The 17,415-nt window shown below is 33.4% G+C and overlaps 2 protein-coding genes across 5 annotated transcripts; one reads left to right on the top strand and one right to left on the bottom strand.

The window, feature by feature from the left end:
• Positions 1 to 333: 333 nt before the first annotated feature.
• Positions 334 to 6,902, bottom strand: LOC108344752 (carbon catabolite repressor protein 4 homolog 5). Of its 4 annotated transcripts, XM_052867211.1 has the most exons (15): positions 6,025 to 6,355; positions 5,315 to 5,478; positions 4,229 to 4,294; positions 4,081 to 4,133; positions 3,773 to 3,854; positions 3,512 to 3,558; positions 3,073 to 3,160; positions 2,795 to 2,887; positions 2,662 to 2,694; positions 2,072 to 2,166; positions 1,416 to 1,548; positions 1,140 to 1,225; positions 971 to 1,055; positions 730 to 859; positions 334 to 656 (listed from the first exon to the last, which is right to left on the bottom strand). In XM_052867211.1, the coding sequence occupies exons 1-14, from the start codon at positions 6,188 to 6,190 to the stop codon at positions 779 to 781; spliced, it is 1,272 nt and encodes a 423-aa protein (XP_052723171.1). In that variant the 5' UTR covers positions 6,191 to 6,355; the 3' UTR covers positions 334 to 656; positions 730 to 778. The 4 variants fall into 4 exon arrangements, with proteins under 4 accessions (XP_052723171.1, XP_017438727.1, XP_052723170.1 ...); XM_017583238.2 differs by lacking the exon at positions 6,025 to 6,355 and adding an exon at positions 6,697 to 6,902 and having other exon boundaries at positions 334 to 859; XM_052867210.1 differs by having other exon boundaries at positions 334 to 859; positions 6,025 to 6,354.
• Positions 6,903 to 11,178: 4,276 nt separating this feature from the next.
• Positions 11,179 to 14,044, top strand: LOC108343784 (zinc finger protein CONSTANS-LIKE 16). The gene is made up of 2 exons (XM_017582170.2): positions 11,179 to 12,417; positions 13,481 to 14,044. Exons 1-2 carry the CDS (start codon positions 11,413 to 11,415, stop codon positions 13,703 to 13,705), a joined length of 1,230 nt encoding a protein of 409 aa, XP_017437659.1. The 5' UTR covers positions 11,179 to 11,412; the 3' UTR covers positions 13,706 to 14,044.
• Positions 14,045 to 17,415: the final 3,371 nt, after the last annotated feature.

Raw genomic sequence — 17,415 nt, 5'->3', positions numbered from 1 at the left:
ATCATTTGAAAATATCCTTGTTTATTCCTGTTCTGCTCGTGGGGTGTCTGTCTGACAACGAGAATAAAGGAGAAAAAAAAATCCAACTTCAAAAATATTAGAAAAAATATATAAAATTTTCAATTATGTATAAACTAATTTTTCTTTTTTAGAGAAACCTTATGGAATAGTTCATCCAAAAAGACCCAATCTACAGAAAGATGCTGATTCTCATAAAATCTCGTGCAATAGATAAAAAATCCTTTCATATTTTCTTCAACAAGTTTAAGTGTAATAACTCAACGGAAAAACAAGAACAACCTAAACTTGTGTTAACAAAGAGGAGAGAAACGAGGGGCGTAAAAGGCAATTACTCATAAATTGATAAATATTTCACTATTACATTTGGAGAATTGGTGTTTCAATTTTGAAGATGCTGCATAAAACTCTACAAAAGAGTAGTGAAAATAGAAGCAAATTTGTCTTTGAATATCAAAATATCTTAGGTATACTAACTGCTCTCTGAACATCGTAACACAGCAAGTTCTTGATGAATTTTAAAGCACTTTCAAGTTCCACGCAACATCAGAGCTAGAAAGGAGGAATTTGCAGATCGATTGCAAGACGATGCTTATCAAGTGAAGTTCACAGCAAGATCTCATGATGCTCCTTCACGGCTAAAGGAATTAGAAGAGTATGAAATCTTGAAAGGGAAAGAGGACATAATGGTAACCATTCAATGAGAATTACCACGGCGGTGCAATGCTTTGACTCTCAATCTCCATATTTGTTAATCAGCTTAAGGTTCAGACCTCAGACATTGTTGTTGTTTGCTAAAAGCCAACTCACATACAACAGCTAGGTGATCACTTCCCCATTTCTACAAGGCATAATAATCATAAAGATACTAATAATCCAAATCCAAAATGGAACAAGATACATCAGCGCATTACAGAGTATGGTTTCAAAGAACTAACTTTAAGTAGATTACCTCACTGGGGAGTCCTCCAGATCTTCTAAGAATATCAATTGGCAAGGTTTCAAGAACTCTAAGTGGAACAAGATCATCGGAATGCCTGATTACCAATGACATTGGTCATAACTAACAAACAATCTGTAAATGCATATAATTTTTGGCGTTTGTTAAACAATATAATTACCAGATATAATCAACAGTTCCCATGAACTTGGAGTGGTATGATGTTGCCAAGGGCTCCCCAATATCATCTCTTGTTCTATGGTCTCCCTGCAGCCATAAGTACATGAGATTTATGAAGATGAAGTGGGAAGTATCAAGACTGTTTGAATATCCAACTAAAATCTTTAAGGAGTTTCCCATATTAATATTAGATGCACAATCTTTATATCACAATCACAAAGAAGTTGCAGAAATAATCGATTGTAACAATTTTAGCTGACAGATTAAAACAGCATACAGGAACACCACTATAAGCACTGCGGAGTTTGAGCTGGTGCTGAAGTTGAGTGATTCCTTTTGCTCCTGTTGCAATTCTTAGTTCTTCCACACTCCATCTATATAGCAATTGCCTTGAAAGAGTCATCGAAATGCTGCACCAGATACCCAAATAATTATTACAGAACGCCCTAATATCTAAAGTTTGCCATAAACAATGATGATAACCCTTCCCTCTAAAATTGGACAAATAATAACAATACTTGAAACAGAGGCAAGAAACTGGATAAGTGAACATCTTGGTTTAGAGGAGAGTTCTCAGCTCAATCAATTATATAGAATCTCGTAATTAGGGAAAGAAGATTACAAAGTCAATTAGATGTTCTATAGCCTAATTAGGTGCAGCAAATAAAAAGGATATAATACAACAGTTTACAGCATAAACAAGGAAATAATCAACAACAACAGTAAAGGCAATAATATCATTATATCATTAAGAACAACAAAAGACCACATTATCCATATCAACAAATAATCTACAGTCTCGACAAATAAGTGGTCCTTAATCTGTTCCAGATTTGATAATTGTGTTGTTCTTTTTCTATATGAGAGAGTGGGGAGGGGAAGTTATGGCAGATAATAACCAAAACATGAAGATAGGAAAGACATAAAAACTACCTAGCATCATCACGAATCTGTGATCTGAAGAGTCTGTTGGACTGGATTTCAAGCTGTCCTGACATATTTCGGCGATCATGTAATTGGATGTCTAACTGCAATAAAATAACCACTGAAAACTCATTCATGGTCCCCTCTCCTCAAAGAACAAGTCACACCTCTAACTGTATTTGGATTTTTCCATTAACTGAAAGGAATGGGACAAGTAAGGATGAACTCAACATGGAGGGGAATTAATGACACAAAGCTAGCTTTTCTTTTGTTCATAAAATTAACAAGGGAAAGGAACCTTTGGGTTCCTCTCATTCCAATCAATTTCCAAGGGAACAAAAATTGATTCTTTGAAAGAAACAAACAGCAAATAGTTCCTCTTGTATTCTTTTACCATCCTATCTGTTTACAAACTCCCAAACAAGGGAATATGTTCCCCTTTTCCTCATACCCTTTCTGTGCCCCCATCATCTGTAATGTAATCCCGATTAATTATTTACTGATGGTTTGAGACACTACATATAGTCAAATTTCTCAGATACCTCACACAAATAAGCTAAACGGCTAGAGAATATACCATGACAAGATGACAAACTCACCTTTGATGAAGACAGAAACTTGTATATGGCACTCTGAAGCATCAGATGATACGAAACAAAAACAATGAAATAACAGCACATTAGATAACTAATCTGAAATAGATAAACTACTAAGTATAAAGCAGTATCATACCTGTGGAACACTATTCAAATCCCCAGCAATAATAACAGGGATGTTGCCCCATTCTTGTGACAACTTGTAAGCTTTATCAAGTAAAAGTCTGACCTGTCCATTGTCATGTAGTAGTTTTCCATAATAAGAAAAATATTAGACAACTTAATTAACTAGAGACAATTAAATGCATTTATTATATAATATTAAAAAGTTTAAAAATTGAATCACATGCATAAACACAAATGGCTATACATGTGAAAAATAAGTATAGTGATACTCATCTAGTTAAGAAGTACCTGGCCCAGTTTGATGTCACCACGATTTGGGTTGAATAGCACATGTATGTTTCCCACAACAAATCTTCTTTTTCCTGTGGATGGTTCCCTATAGATGACGATCATATTAGTTGCTAAGTGAAAAACTTAAAAAATCACTGGCCGTGAAATAGACACCATGTGTGTGTGAGAGAACATATGTGAATAAATGAGTGTACATATCAATCTTTCCAAAATTTTCAATTTTAAACGTGCTAAAAATTAGCGATGCAATAAAGTTTCAAGAGAAGGAAATAACAGAAACAAGTCACCGGTTGGTATGCAATAATTTAGTATACAAAAGTAAATACAGTCATTCAAGAATACTGGAATAGAAGCACAGCCAAGTGCTATGCAAAAACCATGTCAAAGACTGCAAATGATTGTGTTCATGTTACCCATCTTAGACATCAAAACTTACATTGTGGTTAGGTTACATGCGTTGGATTCTTTTTTATCATGGTTTCCCTGTAAATTGATAATAAAACAGAGTAATAAGATATAAAAACGTTTGGTTTCATTGCAGCAAGAACACGTACATGTATACAATAGAATATAAGATGGGGTGGGGGGAACTAAAAATTTTGTATAACAGATCATAAATCCTTCTAGTGAAAGACAGCAGAGCAAATACAAAACACAGGATGGAAACAACTTAAAGATAAAACTAAACCCAAAATACCTCCAAAATACACAGCTGGGCAACATTGTTACGCATGCCAAATCTTTGGAACTCTATATCTTCTTGATGCAAAAGATTGAATCTGCATTCACATTACAAAATATAATTAGGTCAAATTAAGGATTCGATATTTTCTCAATTGATAAGTTCTATATTAGCACATTTTTTAACTGTTGATTTTCTGTTGCATCAAGAAATACTTACGCACTCATTTAATTATTGTCAAAGGACAACAATGTAAATAAATTGATTAATATAGGGTACAAAAACTCAATTACGTAAATGATTTATGGGTTAGGTAAACCTACAACTCGTCTTTCCAAAATACAGCACATCCATCTTTTGCTTCCCCAGTGCGAGCCTGTGACAAATGAAAACAATGATCCACATAGGTACTTGATTAAATATTAGGAGTTTTAAAACTAACATGATAGTTTAAATGTGTATGTAATATACCTTATAAGTACCTTTAAAGCCACTGTTCTTGAAAAGATTGTCTAGATCATTAAAATGATCAACCTCCTTCAGACACAAGATTTATGAGAAAGCAATTCTTCAAATACAATTCTATAATGCAGAAAATTAGCTTACAATTTCAAGCAGAGAATAAATACTAAATCGGGTACATCTAAGCTGTTTGATTGTGCCAACTGGAATTAACATCAGTGTAACTTGTGTCTTTAAAGTTGTATGTTACATATGTAATTAAAAATTTTCATCATATGTATTTGTTCATACAACTATTAAACTAATTTATGAATGATTACATATAATAGTAGTTATTAGTTAAATCCAAGATGCTACTGACAAGATTCTATAAGATTTCGAACCAAATCTTCTATCTAAATCAAGTTATTAATTACATATAATTAATGAGTGCAAAAATTTTCGAACTTATTTTTAAGCTCTTATGATATTTAAGAACATACTTTAAAGCTCACATTCAATCTTGTGAGTATTCACATTTTAAATGGTGAATTGATATAAAGATGAATAATAAAACAGTCAAGGTGAACCATAAAATATGTGAAAGGATGGTAAAAATATGAGAAATAATATGGCGATGTCTTGGCTAATAATTTATGTGCAAGGTAGGATTTAATTGAAAATTTGAAAGTACTTTCAAGAATCAAAATGACAAGCAGTGGTTAAGTGTAAGAACCACATTGAAAATGACATGATAACATGTCATAATTCTTGAAAAAGTAAGATTTTTTTTTGAATAAATTTGGACAGTCTAAGGTCAACCACAACCACAACTTCAACCAGCGTGCCATGTTGACATAGGCACTACCTTTCGCATAGCTCTATTAATAGAAGGATAAAATTGAGTAATCTTCTTTACATTCAAGGAATTTTTAATAATTATGTTGCCTTCATAGACTAAAATGACAATGTCAAGCACTTTCATGGACATATTTGATCAATCACCAGTTGTTCTTTTCTAGCTTTCAAAGCTTAATAGAGATGCATAAATCCTAATGATAAAAAATGGTCGAAAGTTGTAACCAGTATTCAATTTATAACAGCTGGAAGGACTACCTGGAAACACAGTATGCTGGCATTATAGTTGTTAATCTCTTCAAGTATGAGCCTTTTCCGCTTGTCCCACTCCAAGAACCTATGTGGAATATTAGAATACAGATCCGGATGATTTGATGCATTTTGAACACCAAGTATATTGTATGAAACAACCACAATCTTATCTGCAAGGGAAGGAACAATTTAGATTAGTAAATATGAGATAAACACTGTCTAATGTGAAGTCTAAATGACACAATTAACAAGAGCACCCAAATGTAAAGTATTAGCTATCTTCATCATGGACTGTTGGTTATTCGGGGGTGGGGTTACACATGAGCAAGCAAATCCCATCTGTACATTCACACCTTTATTTTTTTTAAATATATTTTGTTGCCCTCTCCTTAGACAGCTGAAATTTTCAGATAAGGCACCAAGCAAAATGTATATGAATATGTAGATTGTAGAATGGAATCTGGTAATTAAATTCTTTATTATTTATATTTGGTGACAAATTGACAATCTCGACCACAGAAACGTAACATTAAAATGCTTACTTTTTCCTAAAAAGAAAAATAACTATAGCAAACAGAAGTCACTTTTCTACACAAAAACATACCCATGCTCGGAAATGTGCCCACACGGGTGATGAATTTGTATGACATTTGAATACATAATTTCATAGTGAAATAGAATTCAAACTAATTATTATTTCCCTAGAAGCAGATAACCTCGTAATTCTGAGTTCTTCTGGCCCATGCAATTAGAACAATCTTTAGAAGAGAAAACCCATCTCCTGGCAAAACAGGGAGATTCCAGCAGAGGTGTTTTCTGCTTTGACGAATAACAAGTGCTTAAATTTTCTGGAGGAGGGCTTCCTCGATCGTGGCTTGCCATACCACCCTCCAGGATAGACGGCAACAGCACATGAAATCAACTAGGTTTAGAATTTTGTATTCACTCAAGAAGATTACTTATTGGGGACACACAGTAAGGTGTCATTGATATGCGCCTATTTTACATCCCCTTTCCATATCATCATGAATGTAGCATACACAGGAACAATCACGCAGAAGCAACACACAACTAACAAATAACAAACCGTTTAGGCGTTTACCAATTGTCACACTCACACACATTAATTAATAAAAACGCCTCTTCATTTTACCTAAAAGGCAATCAAATGAATACATTCCCCAATTTTCAAAAATAATATTGAAAGCCATCAATTGGAAGCTATCCTAATCAATTGTACATGCCATTTTCAATATTCCAAAAGACTACGAATCCTCTCTCTGTTCTTATCTCTTCAAATTCACACACAGTATTAGAAAAACGGAAGACAATTGGAAGTGAATGCAGATTCAAAGTGAAACAGAATTCAAATTAAGGATTATTCTGACCCGTGCAATTGGAAGAGTCTTTGGAAGAGATAATCCATCTCCTACTCCGACATTCAGACTGAGAACGTCTTCTTCGTTTTGACGGAGAATTTTCCGGTGAATGCCTCCAACGCTTGCGCCGAACCATGTTTGCACCGCTTCTACTGTTCATGACCTCTGTTGATAGTGTTCAACGGATTCTCTTTTGCTAAATTATCGTTTATCTTCAAGTTTAGATTAAGTTTGATTCCTTATGTTTAAAAAATGCAATTTAATCTTTAACGATTTAAAAATGAATTAAATGTTTTCTTTTCTTTTTAAAATTAATCCTAGCCTTAAATTTAATACAATAACTTTTAAAATAGTAATAATTAACATTTTTTATAAATATGTTTACATTATAATGATATTACTATTTCATTAAGAGACAATATGTAATTTGTATCAATATTTATATTTAAAACAATAATTTTTCTTTTATTTATTTACATGAGTATCAAATTTATTTTTAAATAAAAGGACTAAACAAGAGTGTAAAATTATTTTGTTTTATCAACTAAGAGTATAAATTATTATTTTAGATTACAAGTTTTATCTTTTATAAACTATTTCATTAAATCGATGTTTTTGCTAGAGATAATAATTTTATAGAGAAATTTTATTGAATATAAATGGGATTTATAATTGTGTTTAAAACTTCTTTTTTAAAGATATCGTTACTGATAAATAAATAATTTATATATATATAATTTATATATGAACGTATTCATTATTTTTTTTATAGTATTGATCATTTTCACATTCATACACTAGATTGAATAAATTAATTATCTTCCATTATTTGTTAAACAACTTATTCATTTTTGTGGTAAGATTAAATCATATAGACATATTTCATTCGGTCTACAAACATTAAATCTAGAGCGTAGAGTGATTTCATTACACAAATAACTGTACCATGAAGTTATGTTCTAATGATGTCAAACTCTCTTTCTATTATTTATAACTTGATGTGTTAATTTACATGATTTAAAATATTACTGAAAGTAGAATATTTCTTTCTACAAATAATGTTGTGTTTAATATTTCAAATAACAATTTGGATAAACATATCAAATCATGTCTATTTAAACAAAAACCATCAATAACATCTCATTATTTATATTCAAATAATATAAACAAATATTTAAAATCACTTCAGCTTTGAGAGAGGATGAAGTATGGGCAAATTATGCATAATTAACAATTATGCAAAATTTTGCCAAAACTAAGTTCAATTTTAAATTATAAAATTACTTATAAAAAAGCAGACTTCATATTATAACTAATATTTCTCAATTTAAATATGTCAAACCTAAAAAGATGAGTGCTAAATCAATAACAATATAAATATAAGTCATATCAATTCAAATATTTCTAAACAAATAGTCAACAGTAATATTGACTAAATCAAATCAAACTTCAAAACAACATTCTTACATTACATTTCAAGGATGTGTTCCAAAATTTTTAGAAGTCTTAACTACTTTGAGAAAGCTTATTTCACCAACATAGCATATCTATATGAACTTAAACTTGTTGATATACATATATCATGATTAGACACATTATTGGGTTCCCTAAAAATACAAGATTTCAATGTGAATAAAATAGATGTTTAGATAACTAATTTCAATGAGAACATAAATGTAATATGATAGAACTTATAGTCATGATAAATCATCCACAAAATGAAGAAATGAACTAATTTAGTCACCAATGAAGCGTCCATCACATAGAGAGAAGTTGTACTTATAGGTTTTCGAGAAGGAAGAAGATGTTTTCGAGAATGAAGAAGTGAGGAGAAAAATGTATGCAACTTCTTAAAAATTCATTTACGTCAGACTCCTTGTGATTAAAGGTAAAAAAAAATTACTCTTATTTACAAAAATACCATAACACTTTTTTAACTTATGATCATTAACCAATTTTCTATTAGTGTATGATTTACAAAATTAAAAAATAATTAATTTAAACAATATATATATATATATATATATATATCTACTACGATATTCTAGACACTAGACTTGTTTTACATACAAGGATTCTTAAATCTTAATTATTAAAATCACCTTTCTATGAACTTCATACCAACAAAGTTACAATCATATCATCACATGTGAATGCATTATTATTCACTTCACGTGTCACCCAATCCATACCATTTTCATCCTTGTCTTCATGCATGAACTAGTTGGCCTTCAAAAGTATAGAAACTTGTTTATTTTATATATATATATATATATATATATATATATATATATATATATATATATATATATATATTCCTTAATCTTAATTTTAAGTAATTAGCTCAGAAATTTCAGAAGATATTGTTAGCTACTATATGCTCATATGAAATTGACAAACAAATGAAAAATACTATAGTAAAATGAAATTTTAGTAGATATTATTAGATACTATATTGCATATTTTAAGAAAAATTTTACGGATTATGTATTGTAGTCTTATCCACTTGGAATTGGAACGTCTCATGAAAAAATATCTGTTATCAAATCCTGTTTCTTCTTATTATCTAAATAAAATAAAGCAACATTTTGTCACCTAGTTAAGTAATATAAAATATATGAATTGAAAGCATGAGAGTTTTCTATTATTTTATCATTTTATTCCTTATTTTATTTTAAAATCCTTATTTCAAATTAAAATTTATAATTTTAGTTACAATATTGATAATATAAATATTTTTACGTTAGTATCTAACCATAAATTGATATATGTAACATAAGATTATTGTTTTTTTGAAGAAATATAGAACTATAAAAATCATATCTAAGATGATATTCATAAATTTATTAACAATGGTCAATTTTTGCTCAAAATTAAATTTATTACAATAAATAAATAAACAAACAAACATTTTCATCAATTGCATCACTTTGATAGCTATGTAATATCTCAGACTTTATCAGTTACAGATCGTGGCATGCATATTCTGAGATTCTGCCATACGAAAGAAAAATATCTGAATAATGTTACGTTCATATCTCATTACACACATACATGTGTCATAAGCTAGCTTGCTCCTATGGTTCCATCAAACTTGAAGATTTTATAACATCAATGTCGAATTGATATTAACATTGTACTAAGATTCTCTCTACACTGCCCCGAGTTACTGCATAGAAGATAGATAGCAAAGAATTTGTTCCCTCTGTGCCTGTCCAAGTCCCCTTTTTTCCTCTATTTGTTTGCAAATTTACGCCAAAGGATAAGATCGTAGGAGCACCCATGATGGAGAATTTAATGAAAGGAAAGTTGTAGAAGGGTGCCAAGGAAGAGACTCGTCACTGTTCATATAACATTGCAGAACCAAAACAGTCTCAAAAAGCAACCTTTTTGGCTGCATCTATGTGTGTCAATATATGGTGCAATTTGTGGTTTTCATTATTAGTAGAAAATATATGGGCCCAGATAAAATGCAGGAAATTTTATGGTAAACTATTCTTTGGACACATTCCTAGAATGTCAACATTTGTGGCAAATTTGTTACAATATCACTGTCTGATTAATTGCTCTTATGTTATGTTTTCACATCATAATTGCCTCCCATGAATGGAAATTTGAGCTAACAAAGCTAAAAATATAAAGATGTATGAACACAACCATTTCACTGTCTTGGTTGGTTTATATGCACCAATCAAATATAAACAGGTCAATGTTTATATTAGAAAGTGAATTTTTAAGTCTAATTCTTTCCCATAAAATCGGAGGTTTGCACCCAATTAAAAACTATAAATTGACCTTATCTCTAGTAGATGTGGGACTTTCAACCGTTTACAAAAACTCTCAAATCAGAAAATCATGTGATTGGATGGTTCTCTTGGTGGACTTTTTTGCTCAGAAATTTGAGCCACCAGTGTAAGATAAAAAAAAGGAAACAAGGTGAAATCCCAAACTTACCAAATTTAACCAAGTTTGGACACACTCAAGTGGAAGAAAACACAAGGCATATAGATTTATCTGTGGTTCAAAATTCTCTGAAGCTTAACTCCACCAGATTAGTCAAGCTGAACCATATGTTATTCAAACGTAGGGCTGCATCTACTGGTGCAAAATGCATCATTGCAAAGGTGAATGGTTGAGAAGTTAAAGACAAACCATAGGGGAAGTGAAAGCAACGTGAAGTTAGGACCGCAAAAAGGAATTATTGAATTACAGTTGCAACACAACAAAAAAGGTCTTACTCCAGCACACACCAACAACACTGACACTGGTAGTCACTCACAAATAACCTGCATTGGATCCACCAGAAATCCCATAAAAGGAAAGCTAACCAATAAGAATTCAGAGAATAAGATGAACATCAAATCTCCAGCCAATGAGCATTGCGATGAGACCAAATTGTGGGTCCTAACACCTTCACTCAATGTCTTGTAGCAATCTTATACATGACCAAACCATAATACTAATTACATAGTATAATACTTTCTACTTAAACTAAAGAAGAAACCAAGTAAGAACAAACTATAAGACCCCACTGTGCTTCTTTCTCTTCACATTCTCAAACCCATCATAACCAATAATTGAATTTGAATAATCTGGGGGCTCTCTAGATCTATGCAGTTATACTCCCTCAACATTGTTATGATCCTTTGTTGGTAATAACCAGTTAACTGTTCAGTGCAGTTCTCTTTTGCAGCCAAAAATCAGTTCCTAACTTTGACCAACAAAATGAAAGAAGCAAGTGCATTAGGAGCTAGAACTGCTCGAGCATGCGAGAGCTGTCTAAAAGTAAGAGCACGGTGGTTTTGTGCTGCTGATGATGCTTTCCTTTGCCATGGCTGTGACAACATGGTTCACTCGGCAAACCAATTAGCACGCAGGCACGAAAGGGTTAAGCTTCAAACTGCATCCTCTAAGGTCAACTACTCAGTGACCCTTAATCAGAACAATAATGTAGCATGGCACAGTGGATTCACACGCAAGGCAAGAACACCGCGCCACAACAGCAAGCACGTAACGGTGCAGCTACAAGAACAACAGAAGAAAATAGTACACGAAGAAGTGTTTTTCAACAACACCATTAGTCTTCCCCTTGTGCCAGAGCTTGGAAGTGAAGAAGCACTGCATAATTATGAGAGTGAGGAGCAGCTATTGTGTCGCGTGCCCGTGTTTGATGCTGAGCTTTGTAGTGTATACAATGAAGTGAAGGAAGAGGTTTTAGCTGGTGAAGAAGTCTTTGACTTAGACAATTTTTCTTCCGAGCTTCTGCCATCAGATATGGATCTTGCTGAGTTTGCTGCTGATGTGGAAAGCTTACTTGGAAACGGAGCTGACGAGGATTCATCTGAGCACGTGAAAGGATCAGAACTGCTGCTTGATTGCAAAGAAGAAGATGAAGAAATGGATGCATGTGTTGATGCAGTTGGAGCCAAAGAAACAATGGTGAAGGTCAAAGATGAAGAAGAACTTGATTCTGATACACCTTGCCATTTGGATTCGATTATTCTTGACATGAACAGCGAGGCCTTTAATTGGAATGATATTGTTGAGTCAGAATCACTTGCTCAGGAACAGGAAGAGGAGGCAAGTACAGTGGGAGCCGACAAGAAGGACATGTTTTTGAGGCTAAACTATGAAGATGTTATTAGTGCTTGGGCCAGTCAAGGTTGTTCTCCATGGACAACAGGAACCCCACCAAACTTCAACTCAGATGATTGCTGGCCAGATTTCTTGGTAACTTCTTCTCCCAACCTTCTTCTTTGCTTATGTGACAATGTTAACTGATGCCGTTTTTGTTCAACTTATTTCATGATAATAACTTTTCAGCTTCTGAGAGGACTTAACAAAAGTTCTATAATGTCATAGTTGTTCTCATATCTGACTACATGATGAGGAGGATTGTGTTATGCCTTCAATAGTCAATACAAAATTCGTCGATATACCTAAATTATAGGATTTTTTTGTTATGTCTTCGGTAACCAAATGTCAAATTCGTCGATATACCTAACCTGCAAAATTTGTAGGTAACCAATGATAGCTCCGGAGACTTCAATTGGTAACTTCTTCTCTCAACCATCTTTGCTTATGCAGTGATGCCAATTGTATTTAGTTTAACTTATTCTATAGTTCATCTACCTATAATACACTATGGCTAAAGGGAATTGTGTTATACTTTCGGTAATCATCCATAAAGGGTTTGCTCTATATTTTTGGTAACCAATGCTGGTCAGAGTTATTGGTAACTTCTTCTCTCAACCTGCTTTTCCTATGCAAAAATTTCAACGTGTTTGGTTTAACAATAAATTTTTCAGTTTTCTGAGAGAACTTTAAAAAAGTTCTGCGTATAAATATCACAGTTGATCTCATATATTTGGCTATAGAAAGAAGATTGTGCTATATCTTCTTCAATAATTAGTCAATGAAAAATTCGTCGATATACCTTACATGAAAACTTATAGCTGGTAAGGTAATGAATAATTTCTTGGTAGACTTCTTGGTAAGTTGTTCTCTGAACCCTCTTTGCTTATGTAACAATATCAGTTGTCTGTTTCGTTTACTTCATTTTATGAGAATAACTTTACAGTCTTCTGCGAGAACTTCAAAAAAGTTCTACCCATAATGTAATTGTCGATCTCACATCAGGTTAAAGAAGAATAATTGTGTTACATCTTCAGCAATCAATACAAAATTCGTCGATATACCTAATATTGTAACGAACTTTAACATTCTTCTGAAGCTGAAACTTGATAAAGGTGACTGTTTGTATAGTGATATGCAAGTTTTTTTTGTTGTTAAGGGTTCGAATGGAGGGGATGTTCAGTGCTGTTATGGGGAAATGAAAAGTTTAAGAGGGCATGCAGATGGTGGAAGAGAAGCAAGAGTGTCAAGATACCGAGAGAAGAGAAGAACTCGTTTATTTGCAAAGAAGATAAGGTATGAAGTGAGGAAATTGAATGCTGAGAAAAGACCTAGAATGAAAGGTCGATTTGTGAAGAGAACATCCATTGCTTTGCCAGCATAGTTATCATCATCAATCACCACTGACACCAACAAAGTAATCAAATTAATGGTTAACTTTTCCAAAGTTTGATTTTGTGGAAAGGTTAATTAGGTTAATTGATTATCATTAGATACTTGGTTTTGCCATGCACGTGCAATGCCGTCACTAGGTCAGGTTTCTCTTTCTTGGGATATTTATTGATTTCTCTAGCAGGTCTTAGCTAGCTAGTACTAATGGTAGCTCCTCTCAGCATTTTCATGGCTTTGGTGTTCACTTTCAGAAGCCCTTTTTCAATATTGGTTATATATAAGAAAATGTAATGTATGCTGATGTTATTTTGTATATGTCTGTTTTCCTTAATTAACTCTTTGAGGTTACTGATTAACAGTGTTTAACAGATATCAGGAACTTAAATATCTACAAGTTTTACATCTGCTCCTCCTTAGCAATATTCTGAATAATGTGCTTTGCATAGGAAGAAGAAGGAAAGCGACAGGTGAAATGGACTAAGATTAACATGTCTGAACAAATTCACTCTCAATCTTCTAAGAACTGATGAATGGGAAATCTGAAGTTTATTCAATGGTGGACACAGATAATATATAGACTTGTAGAGACTAATTAACAAGCACATAAAAGAAAATAACGTTAATAATGAGGGTTGCATAGGTTTAGAGATTTGTAGAATAACTTAAACTTAGTGAAATATGTTGTTATATATAAAGCAGCTTGATGTTATCTTCTTCACATGCAAGTTTGGTTTTCTCTTTGTTTCTATGTGAATATGATGTGAGGTTGATGCAGATAAACTTCAAAAAAGTCAATGTAACAGTTGGGCAGAACCTCAAAATGGCAAGTGGGCCTTTACATAAATTCATACCACATTAACCTTTGTGGAGACCACCTTCCTATACTTTACTTTATGATCATCACTTTTCTCTTTTCTGGTACTTCCTTGGGCAATTACAAAAGATTCTCCACACACAAAATTACATAAAAGTTATAAATTTAGTAAGAAAAAATTTCAACTATTAATATACTTTTTTCTAATTTTTTTCAAATAAATAAAGCAAATCTGTAACATCCCAGAATATAGTAATTACCATAATCAGAAGTAATTACATTAAGTAAATAAACAATGCAGTCTTACAGAAAAACCGAACGAGCGTTAAATGTCGAACGGTCAAAATGTACAGAAAAATAACGAAAGTTACAAACATACAAGAGTTCAAGGACGAACGGCTTTACAAAACTACAACCGAACGTCCACAAAATAACTTAGCGAAACTATAACACACGAGCGAGCGCTCTAGGGCTCGGCTTTAACTTCAACGTCCACCAGAGTTGCGTCCTCCAAATTTTCTTCTTCTAGCATTTCTTCAAGGGACGCACCACCATCTGCTCACATCCACACGGATGATCATTGCAAGGACAGGACGAACGTACATAACCAGATGACAACCCAAAGAAGAACGAAAGGGTAAGCTTAAGTAATTTAAATTCGTACTTCAACATTTCTATTCAAACAAAACACATAACCTCCATACATATAACATCATACAAAACATAAATCTATAAGTACTAGACCGACCGTCCGGACTGTATGAATCTGTGTAGTTACAAGCGTCCTTGCACCCGAGTGATGTAGTAACTGGGATACACCAAACAGCTGCCACTCGAGGTCAGTCCGTTCTTACGTCGCCCATGTTAACTTATGGACTAAGGACCTCCTGCCGTTCCCACACATGACATACTTCCTCTATATGAAGATAGTATTCACGGAACATCAGGATGGACAGCGAGTCTTAACTTATCCACAGTCATACTTTACCAAATTTAATATTCAATATACATCAGAGTCGTCCCTCCAAGGAACGCTCGTTCAAATACCAAAATCATAATTTCACTTCTTATAGTGTTCGCACACCTTAATACTTCCTTTTATTCACATTTTCATTCTATGTTCCACTCCCATAAAAAGACGAACGTTCAATCCTCGACTAGGACGAACGTTAAGAGTGAGACCGTGGGGTTTCTTTTTAAAACAATAAGGTTGACGCGCTGAACATGACGAACGTTACTTTTGCTAAAATCGGCTGAACGATCTGACTCATAGCTATATAATGTGAGTGTTTCAGGATAACTTAAATTTAAAGACTTTGATCTAAATTTAAAAGGATAAAGGTATAACCAGATGATTTATTTTAATACTCTGATAACGTTTGTTTAACAGGATCGACCCCCAGTCAATGACCGCAAGCGAATATTTATTTACTAAAATCTGATACGAACGCTTTGTACGTACGTTCTGGAATCAAGGATATTGACGAGCGTTCGGTATAAGACCGTACACTTCTTAGGACGAACGCTAAGTATAATACCGAGCGCTATTAGGACGAACGCTCAGTATAAGACTGAACGCTACTTTAAGACGAACGCTTGGCATAAACCGAGCGCTTATTAGGACGAACGCTAGGTGTAAGACGGAGCGCTACTTAATACGAACGCTTGGTATGAACCAAGCGCTATTGGGACGAACGCTCAAATAGCATTTCAATTGGGGACGCTCGTTTTAAGACAGAATCCTTTCCAAATGAAAGAACTTCACTTTAAATCATTTTCAGAGAAACCGAACGGTATATGACCGTACGATAACGAAAGTATTTTATCATATGACAGGATCAGTATATTTCATATTTTTATCTTCATCTAAACTTAATATTTCTCATACGATTCATAATCTTAAAATCTTCCGTTTCATCATTTAATTCCCATACTATATAGATTTCACATTAAATCATACTATACAAAAATTGCCCAGTATTCAATTCATGCATATCAGCCAGCGCATACCATATTCATTCATGCATAACAGCGATCGTTCAAGCATACTCAAACACAGCATACAGCTCATACTTTCTAATTCTATCATGCTCGCACACAATCATATACATACGAATCAAATTATTAAGCTTCCCTTACCTGGATAGCAGTGAACTCCCAAATGCAAGGTTTTGGTTCGACCTCTAACAGCGTTCTACACTCAGGTTCACTCAACAAATTCCACTTAGTCTAAAACACCAAAAATCATAACAACTCAGACTTAAAACCCATGCATGCAACCAAACTAGGGTTCGCATGAAACCATAAAAGATAAACGGTTGACGACGAGAACTTACCAGTTCCGATCCAAACTCTGTTCGGTCCAAAAGGAGATCACAGCTGGACGAACGTTCCTACGGCTCTGAAACGTGATCGGAGAAGCAACCAGTGAGTTACAGAAGAGAGAAGTTTAGATGTTTTAGAGAGAAGTTGGAGAAGATGAAGAGTTGAGGTTCTGAGGAAAGAGATGAGAGGTTCAGGTGAGAGGAAGAGTTTTTCGAAACTCAAGTTTTGTTCAGTCCACGTTCGAGCGGACGAACGTCTCTCCATCCGACACCTGCACACTCACTCTGATTTCAGAACCTTCCAACGTGACAAGTGGCGCTCGTGCATGCAGCGGTTGGTGCGTTTTTAATGCACTGAACGTGTGACGAGACGCTTTTATGGAAGCTGACAGGTGACTCAGCAGTGTAATAATTACCGATTTGACATGTTAATCACGTTTAAAATTTCGAGATCTCACAAAATCAAAGAAAAAATAAATAGATAAAAAGAAATATATTTAAATATTTTCAAAGTGAGTACAAAGAAACCCACGTATACTAACATTGAATTGTATTAAAAAAACG

The sequence above is a fragment of the Vigna angularis genome, chromosome 8 (assembly GCF_016808095.1).
Source record: "Vigna angularis cultivar LongXiaoDou No.4 chromosome 8, ASM1680809v1, whole genome shotgun sequence".
In the NCBI taxonomy this organism is placed as follows: domain Eukaryota; kingdom Viridiplantae; phylum Streptophyta; class Magnoliopsida; order Fabales; family Fabaceae; genus Vigna; species Vigna angularis.
Note: the sequence above shows the minus strand (reverse complement) of the source record. Positions and strands in the feature narration are given on the sequence as shown.

Bases quoted from the DNA above. Each gene is read 5' to 3' on its own strand.
- LOC108344752 (XM_052867211.1), bottom strand. From the start codon at position 6,190: ATGGCAAGCCACGATCGAGGAAGCCCTCCTCCAGAAAATTTAAGCACT. The intron at 4,134-4,228 runs GTATATTACATA...CATTTGTCACAG, and splicing joins GCTTTAAAGGTACTTATAAG to GCTCGCACTGGGGAAGCAAA. The intron at 3,161-3,511 runs GTAAGTTTTGAT...CGTCATCTATAG, and splicing joins GCATGTAACCTAACCACAAT to GGAACCATCCACAGGAAAAA.
- LOC108343784 (XM_017582170.2), top strand. From the start codon at position 11,413: ATGAAAGAAGCAAGTGCATTAGGAGCTAGAACTGCTCGAGCATGCGAG. The intron at 12,418-13,480 runs GTAACTTCTTCT...TTTGTTGTTAAG, and splicing joins ATTGCTGGCCAGATTTCTTG to GGTTCGAATGGAGGGGATGT.